The sequence below is a fragment of the Mirounga leonina genome, unplaced genomic scaffold (assembly GCF_011800145.1).
Source record: "Mirounga leonina isolate KUSES-001 unplaced genomic scaffold, KU_Mleo_1.0 Mir_106, whole genome shotgun sequence".
Classification (NCBI taxonomy): domain Eukaryota; kingdom Metazoa; phylum Chordata; class Mammalia; order Carnivora; family Phocidae; genus Mirounga; species Mirounga leonina.
Window position 1 is genome coordinate 3,888,126 of NW_023270232.1, and position 16,191 is coordinate 3,904,316.

The 16,191-nt window shown below is 40.1% G+C and overlaps 1 protein-coding gene and 1 long non-coding RNA gene across 5 annotated transcripts in view; one reads left to right on the forward strand and one right to left on the reverse strand.

Moving 5' to 3' along the window:
* Window positions 1-4,900, reverse strand: part of LOC118017914 — a 43,317-nt gene extending 38,417 nt beyond the window's left edge. For both annotated transcript variants that reach the window (XR_004681279.1, XR_004681278.1), the window contains exon 1: window positions 3,925-4,900. This is a non-coding gene — a long non-coding RNA (uncharacterized LOC118017914). The remainder of the gene's footprint in view (window positions 1-3,924) is intronic.
* LOC118017893 (myopalladin) overlaps window positions 1-16,191 on the forward strand; it is a 103,344-nt gene that overhangs the window by 78,860 nt on the left and 8,293 nt on the right. For all 3 annotated transcript variants that reach the window (XM_035016220.1, XM_035016226.1, XM_035016214.1), the window contains exons 13-18: window positions 5,729-5,950; window positions 7,325-7,474; window positions 8,384-8,466; window positions 9,656-9,782; window positions 10,985-11,192; window positions 13,092-13,257. In XM_035016220.1, coding sequence (XP_034872111.1) covers window positions 5,729-5,950; window positions 7,325-7,474; window positions 8,384-8,466; window positions 9,656-9,782; window positions 10,985-11,192; window positions 13,092-13,257 — 956 coding nt within the window. The remainder of the gene's footprint in view (window positions 1-5,728; window positions 5,951-7,324; window positions 7,475-8,383; window positions 8,467-9,655; window positions 9,783-10,984; window positions 11,193-13,091; window positions 13,258-16,191) is intronic.

Sequence of the window (16,191 nt, forward strand, 5' to 3'; positions counted from 1 at the left end):
CTGTGGCCTATCTATGGAAAATACCTCACTTGACTATATAGATTCTGATTATGCCTAATTGAGGATACTACCTTATGACAATAATCCACTTCAATCAATAGATTAAAAAGATGAAAACACTGAAATTAAGCAAAACTCTGGTGTTAACTGAATGTCAGCTTCACACAGAAAAACATTCTCTCCTTTGAGCATAGACATCACTTACAAGCAGCTAATGCAGAAACTGCTGCTTTTACTCACAAAGGGGCAAGGCAAGGGGAAATGGAGAATGCAACATAAATTCAGTCCTGGAAATTCAAAGCCTGTGTCTACCAACAGTGGATCTGTATGTAGTACAGCCTTTGTACAGAACAGTGCAGAAAGCACCTACATTAACGTAAACTTATTGCTTTTGTTTGCAAATTTCTTTACAAAATCTGAGTCTCATCAGTCATAACTTGGAATGAAAATCTTGACTGATGTGTAATCGGGGTAGTTATCCTTGGGATAACCAACTCTTAGTTTCAAAACACTACAAAAAGACGTCAGTTTCTGCTTTGGGGATGGTATACATCTTCAGTAACAGCTCAGAAGTAAAGATTCAGTGCTTTAGCAACAAGCCACATACCCTGCCACACAACTGCATGGCTTCCTTGTTCCTGTTTCCGATTTCCAAAATATTTATGAAATCTTTCATGGAAATTCCTTGATCTACAGTATTCTTATTTTGTTGCTCATTTGTAATTTACACATTATATACATGGTACATTAAACAAATATGTCTAAAAAGAATTTTTTTTTTCTCCCAGTATCCCTTTGAATTTATTCTGTGGGACTATTTCTTCTCCTGCTCCTGGCAATCTCAACTATAAGGCAATCTCAAAACAGTTTTGGCCACATTTAGTACCTTTAAGGTTCTGTGGTAACTTTGTTGCAAAATACACTCTTGATCCAGTAGTACAAAATTTCCTTATTCAAAAATAAGACCCCACACACGAACACCCCTATCCACACCCCACAGCGCAGGGACTGCTACAAATGGTGAACCTAAAGCCAGGAAGGGAAGTGTGGCCAGCTGCTCTCTTTTTTTGCTCCCTCCTCCCCCACTTTACTAACTGTCCTCACTCCCTTTCCCATCCATGGAGAGATGAAAGCTGACCCCACAGTGGCTTAGTGTTGTATGTGGCCCACGTGTGCCTGACGGGACCCATCACGGGTCCGCTGCCCTGACACAGTGCAGGCGTGAAGGCTAGTCAAAGTAGCCTTCAGCTTGCCCACTGACAAAAAGCTGCCTCACTCCTCACTCCAGCTTTTTTAGGCAGGAGTCAGATACTAACCCACTGCAGAAAACAAAGCAAGCTCTCCAAATGAGTCCATTTAATCTCCGTCGCTGAGCTTGAAGTGAAGGCAGGTGCCCTTGGGGTAGAGGGGGAGGTAGGAGATGCAGAGACACAATAGCTCTCTCCAACGTCCTCTCACTGGAGCTTCTCCCCCCTCACTCCTTTATATCTCTGGTGAAGGTGAGGGCTTTAAATGGTCTAGCCTGTCTGTAAGCACCTGCTTTGAAATTGTCTGCCAATTCACTTGTTTTCTGATATCTAGCCCATCTTAGTGCTTCAATAAAAACTTCCAGTTAAGATCTGGTTGCAACTGGGGCGCCTGGGTGGCTCAGTTGGTTAAGCGACTGCCTTCGGCTCAGGTCATGATCCTGGAGTCACGGGATCGAGTCACGGGATCGAGTCCCGCATCGGGCTCCCTGCTCGGCAGGGAGTCTGCTTCTCCCTCTGACCCTCCCCCTCTCATGTGCTCTCTGTCTCTCTCATTCTCTCGGTCTCAAATAAATAAATAAAATCTTTAAAAAAAAAAAAAAGATCTGGTTGCAACTGTATCCTCAGTACCTAGTTATGAGTAGTATTTTTTAAATAACTCATTGAGTGTTCTGTTTCCATCACCTCCCAATTTGTCGTACTAATAAAGTAATAAATGTATAACCAATATGCATACATTTATAGTAAAACAAAATGTGCATATTTTCATCATCTTGCTTCTGTAGTTCCTTGGATCAAATCAATTCAAACATTGATAAATTCTGTAAAATCAGGCCCCAACTTGGTAAAATCCAGTTTGGAATATATGGAGACAATGTGGTATTTGTATTCTCAGGCAGGCACTTATGGCCCTCATATATATCATTCACTGTGTTCCTGAAGGTTAGGTATAATCATAACTTACCACTATGTACAAAATACTTCTTTGGGAAAATTACTTCATACTTTCAAAATAGAATTTCAGGAATTCATCTTTCCCTACAATAACTCTGACAAGGTATTTAGCCAGGAGGTTACAGCCCTTACAGGTCAGGCAATAGGAGAAGCTTCAGGGAAGACTCTTTAATTTAGAGCAAGGACTCCATTAAAACAATAGCTAGAGTTGGTATGGAATGGACTAGGAATTTGGGGACTTAAATGAAACAAGATGAGAAGCTGTAAAAGGCTAAGACCTCCTGCCACCCTCACAAAAAACTCTGGTATTTCCTAAACCCCTAGGATATGTGTATGAGGTTTGAGAACTGTGTGAATTTTTCTGTTTGGACGTAATTTTTAAAATAATAGAGCTTCAATTAAAACCTACCTCATATGGTAAGGGAATAAAATGACTCATTGGTTTTACTCCTAAATATCCAGGAAAATAAACAAATGTGTTAAAGAGAAAAATAGTATATATTCAAAAGCATAAATGCAATTCAAGAAAGAAGAAATATATACTCTTCATGTGATTTTAAACTGGCGAGACTAAGAAATATTTCAAATTTGGGGGAGCATTTAATGTATGTAAGGAAAAATATAGTCATTGTTAAGTATTAAATTGAATCATATGAAAGTCTACATTTTTGACCTACAAAAATGTCAGTTTCGTTTAATTCAACCTAATAGGTAGATAGTTGGAAGCTTTAATGATTAACTTTTTTTTAAAGATTTTATTTATTTATTTGAAAGAGAGAGAATGAGAGAGAGAGAGCACATGAGAGGGGAGAAGGTCAGAGGGAGAAGCAGACTCCCTGCTGAGCAGGGAGCCTGATGTGGGACTTGATCCCTGGACTCCAGGATCATGACCTGAGCCGAAGGCAGTCGCTTAACCAACTGAGCCACCCAGGCGCCCCTAATGATTAACTTTTTAAAAACTCCTATAATGTAGAAAATAGTCTTAATACTTTTAAACTAGGTTTCTTAATACTTTTAAACTAGGTTTCAGATTAATAGAAGTGAACAATTTTTTACTTTAACTGGTTTTAATTATCTGATTAAAAAATAATAAGGTAAAAAATAATAATAATAATAAGGTAACAGGGACACCTGGGTGGCTCAATCGGTTAAGCATCTGCCTTTGGCTCAGGTCATGATCCCAGGGTCCTGGGATTGAGTCCCGCATCGGGTTCCCTGTTCCTCGGGGAGCCTGCTTCTCCCTCTGCCTCTGCCTCTCTCTCTCTCTGTCTCTCATGAATAAATAAATAAAATCTAAAATAATAATAATAATAAGGTAACTGGAGATTAATCATTTTCTCTACCCTGAAAGAGCTGTGGATTTATTTTGCTTACCCAGTATGAGATGTGGCCAAGACAAGAGGATTTAAAATTGTTTTCAAGAAATTGAAACCAAGAAACATCTGATTTCTGTATTTCCGTGTTTCATAAGTTCCAATTCTACACAAATTCAGGTGATAATATGTGTAAGACAATAACTAAAGGACACGAGTAATGTGATTTAATAGCTTGAGAATACATCTTATGAGTCCTGAACTCACTCTGCCTAAGACTGGGACAGATGTATATCAGCCACGTGCTTCCAAATTCTATTTCAGGAACATCCTAGTGCCATCTCCATGGAGCTCATCTAAATTATGAAACTGTGGTTAACTAGAGTCACAAGCTTAACAGAAGGTCTTACCTCAGCCCAAAGCCATGGCTCTGAAGTCCTCAAAGATGCAGTTGGAACAAGTGATTGCCCCCATGTCATCTATGTCTTCACTCATTCTTCAGATACTCATTGAGCACCTGCCATGAGGCAGACACTATTCCAGGTGCTGTTGATATAGTGAGAAGCAAGATAAAGAAGCTCTCAGCTCTTGTGGAGCCAACATTCTAATCCTTAGAGATATTCAATCACTCAATCAATAAACAAACAAACAAGAAATATACTAGATAGCAACTGGTACTGTGTAGAGTATTAGAATGGGGAGTTCATTTACATGAAGTGGCCTGGGAAGGCTACTTTGGGGAGGTGACATATAAGCTTGATAGAATTCGGCAGGGAGAGAGAGTGACAGGAATTCAGGATAAGTCCTAGATTTAGGGTTTAACTTGGTACACTCAAAGTGTGGTCCGAGGACGTGTGGCAATCTGCAAACTATCACCCATCCACCTTGGCATAAGCACAGAAACGGAGAGTAACCATTAAGAAATTTTTATAGCAATTTGACAGAAAAAATTTATGCCTATTGAATATAATAATTCTGCATGCCTCCTAAATTTCATTTTGCTACTCATTCATTTTTATTTCACTTTACAAAACTACACATTGGAAAAATTTTAAAACCTGGTTTTCACCAAAGATAGTGCAAGAAACACTGGCTTAACTACTTAACCAAGTGGGTGAATAGTGGCACCATTCTCTGAGATGGGGAAGAGCAGGGTAGGAGCATCTCTGGGAGACAGAAATCAAGTGTGTGTTGTTTGGATCATGCTAAGTTTGAGGTGCCCATTGGGTGCCCAAGCCATGATATAGAATCAGTCACTGGGTATATGACTTGCATGATGTACAGTAGGTCATCGGGTATATGAGTTTTGTGGAAAGATCAGGCTTGAAGATATGTATTTGGAGTCATCAGCATACAGAAGGTATCTGAAGCTGTAGGTTGGGTTGAAACCACTTACCTAGGACTAGGAGCTAGCAAAGGAGACTGATAAGCAGCAACTAAAGAAAGAGAAGGAAAACCAATATGGTATCATGAAAGCAAACAGAAGAAAATGTTTCAAAAAGGAGAAAGTAGCCATCCTTGTCTAATGCTGCTGAGATATCCGGTAAGGTAAGAACAGATAAGTGACAACTGGATTTGGCAAATTTGGAGACCCTGACAATAGTAATCTCAGTGGGACAGTGAGAACACAAGCCTAATTGGAGTCCATTAGTGAAAGAGTGGGTGACAAGCAAATGATCCCATAACAATACAAAAATATTTCAACGAGTTTTGTTGTGGTGGGAGTAGAGGGATGCAATGAAGATGGATATGGAGTCGAGGGAGATTTATTCAAGACAGATTTCATCAAGTATGCAGATGGGAATGTCCGGTAGAGACAGGAAGCTGGTAATGCAGGCATGCATCAGAATGCAATTCAGAATAGTTTTGCCATATTACCAGATAGGAAGTTCTACATATTGAAATGGACATTAATAGTAGTAATGGAAATCACATTCCATCTTCATTTCTCTACAGGATGCTACTGGGGCTCCATACTCAAGGTGAGGAATCAGGATTCACTAAGGCAGTTTGGGATTATAGTAGAGACATTGGCATCTCCTTTAGTGCTCCATGGTGAGGAACTGGAAATGGAACATGCCTGGTTTATTGGGTTTCCATGATATATATTTACCATCTAAATCTAAAAAGTTCCATCCTCAAATTATATTGATAGACACCTTCTTCTTTCTCACCCATAGAATTGAAATTGAAACATGTTTGCCATTTTGACAGGAGTACAAAATTTCAAGCTTTGAGCAGAGGCTGATGAATGAAATAGAGTTTCGCTTGGAACGTACCCCTGTTGATGAGTCAGATGATGAAGTCCAACATGACGAGATCCCCACGGGCAAGTGTATTGCTCCCATCTTTGACAAAAGACTCAAGCATTTCCGGGTTACAGAAGGCTCTCCAGTGACATTTACCTGCAAAATTGTTGGGATTCCTGTTCCAAAGGTAGGGGAAGATGACCAGCCGAATGGGCAACCAACCAACAACACAGAACTGTAGACAATGCCTTCAAGAAAGTCTTATCAGATTCTAGGGATGTGTCTACAGAGGGAATAAAAACCACTACCAGAAAAACGAACAAAGCCCAGATAATTTTACTAAAAAGAGACTGTCAGGGATAGGACCATTAAATAATCAGGCCCCAAATAAATCAGACTTATGGGTAAGTTAGAATTTTAATAAAAGTTTAAAATAGACTTCTTAGTCATAATCCTCCATTTTGGGCTATTGATTCTCTCAACCACCAAACTCACCAAATTGATATTCTTTCTCTTTAACACTTATTGAATACCCACAAAGTGCCTGTTGTTGCACAAAGTGAGCTATATTTGTATCATTACTAGTAGGTTGGTCTATGCTGAAAATGTCATATCGTTATCACTGGCTGCAGAAAAATCTTATGAGTCACCAGATTTTTTTGGCAGTCAGCTGAAAGAAGGATTTACACCCAGTATGGCTGTGGTAGGGGATCTCTCCGCTCTACTTTCACAAACATTAGCATGGTGTTATCATGTATGGTTAGGTAACCAGGAAATGTGGAGAACAGCTGCAGTCAGTACTTTAACCCCCCCTCTTTGAGAGATCTCCTTGACACATGCAGAACTCAACATGAAAAACCTATTTATTTAAATGTTCGCCAGATGAGAAATTTCGCAAGTGAATCCTGGCCTCCTTATGGATAATAAACCATACTATCCTTTCAAGTAGGGTGAGCTATTGTGGACCCTGAGATCTGTGGACTGCAGAAGACTTGAGCTTATAGATAGGATAATGGGAAAAAAATTCAGGCTCCTGGTTTTCATTATTTTGCCTCTGAAAACATGTCCGGTCCTTGGGGTGACTTTTTAAGTAATTATGAAGTACAATAAAAAGAGTCAAAAGCTTTATCTCAATCCTAAATTATACAGAATTTTTGACTTAAGTATTGTATATGTACAAGCATAGGAGCATGTTATACAGTCATTTTTTTAAAAAGATTTTATTTATTTATTTGACAGAGAGAGAGACAGCGAGAGAGGGAACACAAGCAGGGGGAGTGGGAGAGGGAGAAGCAGGCTTCCCGCTGAGCATGGAGCCCGATGCGGGGCTCAGTCCCAGGACCCTGGGATCATGACCTGAGCTGAAGGCAGACACTTGACCGACTGAGCCACCCAGGCATCCCTACAGTCATTTTTAAAATACTTTTTTCGAAGTGCTTTATAAGGGATGGGGCACTTGTAGAGATGGCAATCAGCCCTTGCTTCAACCTACTCCCTACTTCATTATCCTCAAAAGATGTGCAGAACAGTGTATGTTCTCCTTGATTATCTTTCATTGCAGGTTTACTGGTTCAAAGATGGGAAGCAGATTTCAAAGAGAAATGAGCACTGCAAAATGAGGCGAGAAGGAGATGGGACATGCTCTCTGCACATTGACTCCACCACCAGTGATGACGATGGCAACTACACTATCATGGCTGCCAACCCCCAGGTGGAGAAGCAGGGTTCTGCGCTGTGCTGCACTCTGAGGAAGGAGCACTTGATGTCATTGTGAATGAGACCTTGAGAAGTGCGAGTTGCTAAGGATTGCTGAGGAAAATGAATGAGAAGCATTGTGATTGTGTGTTAACTAGAGCGCAGTATCACAGCTTAAAAGACCAGTTAGCCATTGATGGCTCACTCAAGCCTTGAGCGTTTGTCAAAGGACGTTAGTAGTATCTCTTCACTATGTCCCAGATGTATTAGGCTACACCTTATGTTTATCAACTCATTGACTCTCTTGAAGAGTCTGTAAATCATCCTATCAAAGAATGATATGTTGTTTTTGTTCTTTAGAGAATAAGCAAATTACTCCAAAAAGGCTTGTAAACATTCCTCAAATCCATAATGTCCCTTTTTTTTTTTTTTTGGTAAAAGTTGGAAAGCCATAAACTTTCACTTTTCTTTTCTGAATAAGATCAAGGATCAAGACTTAAAATTCCCCTAAAAGATACGGCAGAACAAATATCTTCAACTACTATTAGAATACAAAATATAGAACTATAATTTCTACTCTCACCCACTCTCCTTAATAAAATGTTAGTTTTGAGGATAAATCTCTATTAAGAAAAGTATAAAATACTTGGCCATAGTCTCTGCATGTGGCTGCACCAGAATTCAAATTTTTTTTTACATTTGTGCTCTGTTCATTTCTCAGCTCAAAGTGAAAGTCATCACAATATTCTTTAAATTCCCCCCTAGAATATTAACAGTGATCTAAGGAGTCATATTTTATTGTTTTCATTCCCCCCCCTCATAATATTTAGCCAAAAAGTTCAAAACTGTTCCAGTCCAGAAAAATTTACATAAATTGAAAAAAAATGGAGAATTCTCTTATTTTTAATTCATTTTTGTTTCTCAGGGGAGAATCAGCTGTTCTGGCCACTTGATGGTACAAAGTTTGCCCATTCGCAGTCGACTAATATCCACTGGTCAGTCTCACAGGTAAAAACAGTAAGAATCTCCCTTCTCTAGCCACTCCCAAGCATCCACCTACCACACTAAGCATCAAAGTGTTGGGTCTACACATTGTTCTTAAGGTGTAGTCTTGCACCTGCAGCATCAGCCTCCCTTGGGAGCTTGTTGCAAATGTGGAATCCCAAGCCCTACCCCAGACCTACTGAATCAAAAAGTACATCTTAATAAGATCCCTAGGTGACTCATAAGCACATTAACTTTGAGATGCACTGGTCTGTTGCACACTCTTAATGGCTCAAAATTTGTAACCCTCAGTAGTACCTGTGCAGATAATATATAAACCAGAGTCTTTGAATTAAATGACCATATTTTCCTTAATAAAACAGAAACTGCTAGTGGTTATATGTCTATAGATTGAATATTTTCGTTGTTGTTGTCCCCAGTATAACAATTGCCTCTAACATAGCAATTGGCTTTCTTCCTCTCTGATTTTACTAACCACTAAGAATTAAGAGCCTGGCTTCCCCTTGAGTCTTATGGTGCCACAAAGTCTTAGCAAAGCATTCCATAGTTGCTGACATGGATGAATTATATTTGACTTACCAAAGGAGCAAAAATAGTGACGCATGTTTCAGATACAGTATTTCATCACTGCTGCAACTATACCTTCTTCTTCATTTTTTTTTCTTTAAGAACAGCTGTTACTGTTGGTCAGTCTTAACCAGTTTAAGTTCATGATCATCTTTAATGGTCTGCCATAATTTATAGCAGGGTTAAATTTTATTACTCAGAGACACAGGGATTGCAGCTGCATTGTTCTGGGTAATAAACAGGACTTGTCTGTTGGCTCTCATTTGAGATTCGGCTTGAATACTCATTTATTTGTTTATTTTGAAACTTTTGAACAACTGGTCAAAGCCAAGGCAAGTAAGCTGGGCCACCTAACCCAGAATGACTTCAGAGAAAAAGAAGCTAAAGCCTGTTTATTTGATTAAAGATCTCATAAGATAATCCTACAGTGTATGAGATGCTTACCACCTTGCTTTTTACATATGCTTCACACCATTATTTATTATTTTATTATTTGTTTATAGTCCAGCAACCTCCTTCCCCACCCACCCCCCAAAATATCTGTTCTCTAGGCTCTATAGCCATGCCTAAATGCTTGCTGTTTTAGGTTTCTATGTTTAATCCCTGAACATGCTTGTTTTTATAGAGGAAGGTCCCGAGTACAAGAAAGAGACAAAGAGCCCCTACAGGAACGGTTTTTCCGACCACATTTCCTGCAGGCTTCTGGGGATATGGTAGCTCACGAGGGGCGCCTCTGTCGGCTGGACTGTAAGGTAGACTCTAATACTCATCCTTGGCTCCAGATCTGTTCACATTTTGCATTTGTTTGACTTATTTTTGTTTGTATTTGTTTTATGTTTTGTTTAGAGAAAGGGGGGCTGGGGAAGGGAGACAGATCACTTTTTTTCTCACAAGACTTCTTCAGAGCATTTATTAATACCAGACAAAAGAATTTGATGAAATTTTTAAGTCTTTATACCTTAATAAAATTACATTGGTGTTGTATCAAGTTAACTCTGCATTCGTAAAAGACAACCAAAGAAGTGATGTAATTCAGACATTTTCCATGTGGTGCGGAGTAAGTCTTTATTACTATGAAGCCAAAAGTGTGATTTTTGCATCCTGGTAGTGAGTTTCTGGGATGTATAGACTTTGAAAAAATTTCAGTCATGAAAAGATAGCTCTGAGGTGGTTTATGAAAATGGAAGTTGGTTTCTCGTACTAATCAACATCCACCAGCTTTAGCTATTCTACTTCCTAATTCTTCAACCAGAAACTGTTCAGCTGAGCAGCGTGGATATCTCTCAGTATGAAGAGAAACTTAAGTCACCTCTTCTACTCCAGACAAAGATGCAGAATGTTATGGAAATTTTAGGTGCTAATTGGTAAAGGCTTGAGGTTAAACATTTATAGAGTCCACTTCTCTAGGTGGTTCTTGCTCTGCCAATGGCTGCCTAAATAATATTTGGGATTGATTGTTACTTCTTCCACCCTAAACCCTAAAATATACCCATTCCAGGTCCCATCCCTAGAGATTCTGACTTAATATAGTAAGTAGACATTGGGATTTTCAAATGCTCCCCACACGATTATAACACACAGCAAGATTTGGGAACTCTAATTTAATGTCTGCCCTTTCCTTGGTTGCCTCTTGCTTCTCAGGTATGTAAGCAACATATCATCTGTGAAACTCACTCAGCAGGTCTATTTTATCTATTCATTTTGTTTTTATCTCTTACTTATTCTAATCTAAAATATAATCATCACCCCAATTGGGGTCAAAATACGATACAGTTTAAATTAATGCGGCCATTCATCCAGCCCCTCTTATCCTGATGCCCCTGCAGAGAGGTTTCTCTCCACCCCATGTTTTTTCTATCTATTTGGTGCCAGACAAGGATGAAGAATTCAGCCACCAAATAAATCTGCCTGTCATCGGTCTGTCATTTGCCTCAGCTGTCCTGTTGTTTATTAGGTGAGTGGCTTACCGCCCCCAGAGCTGACGTGGCTGCTCAATGGCCAACCGGTGCTACCAGATGCCTCGCACAAGATGTTGGTCAGGGAGACTGGAGTCCACTCTCTGCTCATTGACCCGCTCACTCAACATGACGCGGGGACCTATACATGCGTTGCTACCAACAAAACCGGACAGAATTCCTTTAGTCTGGAGCTCACTGTAGTAGGTAAGGTTTGCTTCTGGGACCCCAAGAATAACTCCCTTTAAAGTTATTGCCCAAATAGGCACAGCTTCTGACAGAATTCTTTAGCCATTTGCCCCACCAAGTTTCATCTCAGTTTCTCCTTCACTGTAGTAAAGGCCATATTGCTTACATTGTTTTCAAAGACCTATCAATAAAAACATAATGTAGTATCTGGTGCATATATGCATGCAATAAATGGGAGCCATTGTAATAGTTAATTAATCAATTAATTGGTATATTGACTTCACTAAATTCAAGTCACTTGCCCTACAGTTCATCACAACTGGAACACACCAGGATCTTGCCCCTACCCCAAGCTTCCATACTTTTGCTTCACTGATCCTTCTACCTGGAATGCCCTTCTTTGCCCTCATTCTCTAAGGCTTAATTCAAATGTCACCACCAAGGCACATCCTCCTCTGTTTCATAGCACTTAGAAAAGGAGAGACTCCCCAGAGCACTTGCAGCCTTCCGTGTAACTATTATCTCCTTTGTCTTCCTGAAGAGACTGAAAGCTTCTAAAGTCAGCCATTCTGACTTTTTCTGTGTATCTCCAGTGTCTGACTCAGTGCCTGGAACATGCACAGTGCTCAACAAATGTTGAGTTGATAACTAAACAAATGAACCTCTACTTTGTAAGACGACATGAACAAAACACTGTAATGGCTACAAAAAAGGACAAGTCATTATCACTTGATTGATACCCGCCCTCAGGCCAGGAGTCCAGCCAGAATTAGATTTCAGAATATACGAATTCTAGTGCTGAGCTTTCTCCCATGTGTGACCCTTACCGGAAACCAGGGGGGCTTTGGCATGCTATCCTCTCTATAGGCTGGTGGCTGCTCACCCCATATATCTTTTTCTTTTTCTCACTCTTAATTTTCTCATACCCAACAGAGTAGGAAAAGCTCATCCTGCAAGGATATATTGATTGCAAGCTTTTACTTTTCCCCCCAATATTTTGCAAATATTGATTCTGGAATCCTGAAATATGAGGTATCTTTGCCTTATCTGGTTCTGGCCCTCCCTGCAAAAAGTCTTCCTTAGGAAGCATAATTTGTGGGGGGGGGGTTGCTTTTTTTAAGTCGTGTACTTCTGGGGCACCTGACTGGCTCAGAGGACAGTGTGACTCTTGATCTCAGGGTCATGAGTTCGAGCCCCACATCGGGTGTAGAGATTACTTGAATAAATAAAACTAAAAAAAAAAAAGTAGTGTACTTCTTTTCTGTAGCTATAAACTTCTTTGAAATAAAAGTTGAGGGAAGGGCACCCGGGTGGCTCAGTTGGTTTAGCGACGCCTTCGGCTCAGATCATGATCCCGGAGTCCTGGGATCGAGTCCCGCATTGGGCTCCCTGCTTGGCACGGAGTCCGCTTCTCCCTCTGACCCTACCCACTCTTGTGCTCTCTCTGTCACTCTCTTTCTCTCAAATAAATAAATTAAATTAAATTAAAATCTTTTAAAAAATAAAAGTTGAGGGAAAATGAATATACCTTCTACAAAATGAACTCCTCTATAAAAGAAAAAGGGTACGTTCAGTACATAAAATCTGTTGTTTCTCAAAATTTACTGCTGGGAATAAGAGACTCTTTTAAGGAGTGGGTTATTCCACACCCACCATTCGAGTCCCCCCGTGTGCGACCCAGATCCTGGAGTGTTGTCTCTCACACAATATGCAAAGAGGTTCCCTCATTCCTTTTTTTCATCACTTCTGGAGCTTTTATCAAAGCAATGATCTTCCCTTAGAGGTGTGAGAAGTGCTCTGAAGAGGAGGTGAGGTGGGTGGGCACCCACTCTGCTAAATTCCAGAACTGTAATGAGTTGGAAGCATGAACCCCAAGGCGCTTACAATTCAAACAAGAATGGCCCTTCTCCCATTCAGCCAAAGAGGTGAAGAAAGCCCCTGTGATTCTGGAGAAACTGCAGAACAGCGGAGTTCCCGAAGGCCACCCAGTGAGGCTGGAGTGCCGGGTGATAGGCATGCCGCCGCCCGTGTTCTACTGGAAGAAGGACAATGAGACCATCCCTTCCACCCGAGAGAGGATCAGGTACGGTCCGCTCCCATGTCCACTCCCATGTTCAAAGGGACTTCCAAGCTCAGTGGGACTTGCTGGGCACCCAAATAAGTCTGTCGTCTTTTGAATCTGGCTTCTTTCACTCAGCATGGTGCATTTGAGTGTCATCCATGTTATTGTGCGTATCAAGCATTTATTCCTTTTTGCTCCTGAAGGGCAATCCATGGTATGGATGTCCCACAGTTTTAAAATGTTAATTTTTTTCAGGATTAATTAGCAGGGTTTTTTTTTTTTTATTTTAAACTCAGTTTTGTTAACATACAGTGTTATATTAGTTTCAGGTGTACAATATAGTGATTCAAAAATTCTATACATTACTCAGTGCTCATTACTGTTACGTGTACTCTTAACCCCCTTCACCTGTTTCACCCATCGCCCCCCCTCCCCCACCAACCTCCTCCTGGTAACCATCAATTTGTTCTCTATGGTTAAGAGTCTGTTTTGGGGGTTGTCTCTTTTTTTCCTTTGTTAGTTTTTTCTTAAATTCTACATATGAGTGAAATCATATGATATTTGTCTTTTTCTGACTGACTTACTTCATTTAGCATTATACTTTCTAGATCCATCGGTATTGTTGCAAATGGTAAGATTTTATTCTTTTTATGGCTGAGTAATATTCCTCTGTGTGTGTACACACACATGCACATATATATCTTCTTTATCCATTCATCTGTCGATGGACACTTGGGTTGCTTCCATGTCATGGCTAGTATAAATAATGCTGCAATAAACATGAGGGTGCATATATCTTTTCGGATTAGTATTTTTGTTTTCTTTGCATAAAAACCCAGTAGTGGAATTAACTGGATCATATGGTGACTCTATTTTTAATTTTTTAAGGAGCATCCATACTGTTTTCCACAGTGGCCACACTAGTTTGCATTCCCACCAAGAGTGCATGAGGGCTCCTTTTTCTCCACATTTTTGCCAACACTTGTTGTTTCTTGTGTTGATTTTAGCCATTCTGACAAGTGTGAGGTGATATCTCATTGTGGTTTTGCTTTGCATTTCCCTGATGATGAGGGATGCTGAGCATCTTTTCATATGTCTGTTGGCCATCTGTATGTCTTCTTTGGAGAAATGTCTGCTCATGTCTTCTGCTCATTTTTAAATTGAATTATTTGGTTTTTGTGTGTTGAGTTATATTAAGCTCTTTATATATTTTGGATACTAACCTTTTATCCAATATGTCATATTCAAATATCTTCTCCCATTCAGTAGGTTGTCTTTTAGTTTTGTTGATTATTTCCTGTGTTGTACAGAAACTTTTTTTTTAAAGATTTTATTTATTCATTTCAGACACAGAGATACAGAAAGAGAGAGCATGAGCAGGGGGAGAGGCAGAGGGAGAGGGAGAAGCAGGCCCCCCCCCGAGCCAGGAGCCTGATGTGGGGCTCGATCCCAGGACCCTGTGACCATGACCTGAGCCAAAGGCAGATGCTTAACCATCTAAGCCACCCAGGCACCCTGTGCAGAAACTTTTTATTTTGATATAGTCTTAATAGTTTATTTTTGCTTTTGTTTCCCTTGCCTCAGGAGATATATCTAGAAAAACGTTGCTACAGCTGAAGTCAGAGAAGTTACTGTCTGCTCTCTTCTAGGATTTTTATGGTTTCAGGTCTCACTTTTAGGTCCTTAATCCATTTTGAGTTTATTTTCCTGTATGGTGTAAGAAAGTTGTCCAGTTTCATTCTTTTGCATGTAGCTGTCCAGTTTTCCTAACACCATTTGTTGAAGAGACTGTCTTTTCCCCATTGCATATTCTTGCCTCCTCTGTGAAAGATTAATTACCATACAGTTGTGGGTTTATTTCTGGGCTTTCTATTCTGTTCCATTGATCTATTGGTCTATTTTTGTGCCACCATCATACTGTTTTGATTACAACAGCTTTGTAGTATAACTTTTAAAGATTTTATTTATTTATTTGAGAGAGAGAGAATGAGAGACAGAGAGCATGAGAGGGAGGAGGATCAGAGGGAGAAGCAGACTCCCTGCCGAGCAGGGAGCCTGATGCGGGACTCGATCCAGGGACTCCAGGATCATGACCTGAGCCGAAGGCAGTCGCTTAACCAACTGAGCCACCCAGGCGCCCTGTAGTATAACTTTTAATCTGGGATTGTGATACCTCCAGTTTTGCTCTTCTTTTTTTTTTAAGATTTTATTTATTTATTTGACAGAGAAAGACACAGCAAGAGAGGGAACACAAGCAGGGGGAGTGGGAGAGAAGCAGGCTTCCTGCTGAGCAGGGAGTCCGATGTGGGGCTCGATCCCAGGACCCTGGGACCATGACCTGAACCAAAGGCAGATGCTTAACGACTGAGCCACCCAAGGGCACCTTGCCTTTCTTTTCAAGATTGCTTCAGCTATTTGGGGTCTTTTGTGGTTCCATACAAATTTTAGGATCATTTGTTCTAGTTCAGTGAAAAATGCTATTGGTATTTTGATAGGGATTGCATTAAATCTGTAGATTGCTTTGGGTAGTATGGACATTTTAACAATATTGGTTCTTCTAACCCATGAGCATGGAATATTTTTCCATTCGTTTGTGTCATCTTCAGTTTCTTTCATCATTGTTTTATCAATTTCTTTCATCAGTGTATTATAGTTTTCAGAGTACAGATCTTTCATCTCCTTAAGTTTATTCCTAGGTATTTTATTATTTTTGGTCAACTGTAAATCAGATTGTTTTCTTAATTTCTCTTCCTGCTGCTTCATTATTAGTATATAGAAATGCAATGAGGGGGGGCGTGCCGGGCTGGCTCAGTCAGTGGAGCATGGAACTTTTGATCTTGGGGTTGTGAGTTCAAGCCCCACATTGGGCATAGAACTGACTTTAAAAACGGTTAAAAAGAAAGAAAGAAAGAAAGAAAGAAAGAAAGAAAGAAAGAAAGAAAGAAAGAAAGAAAG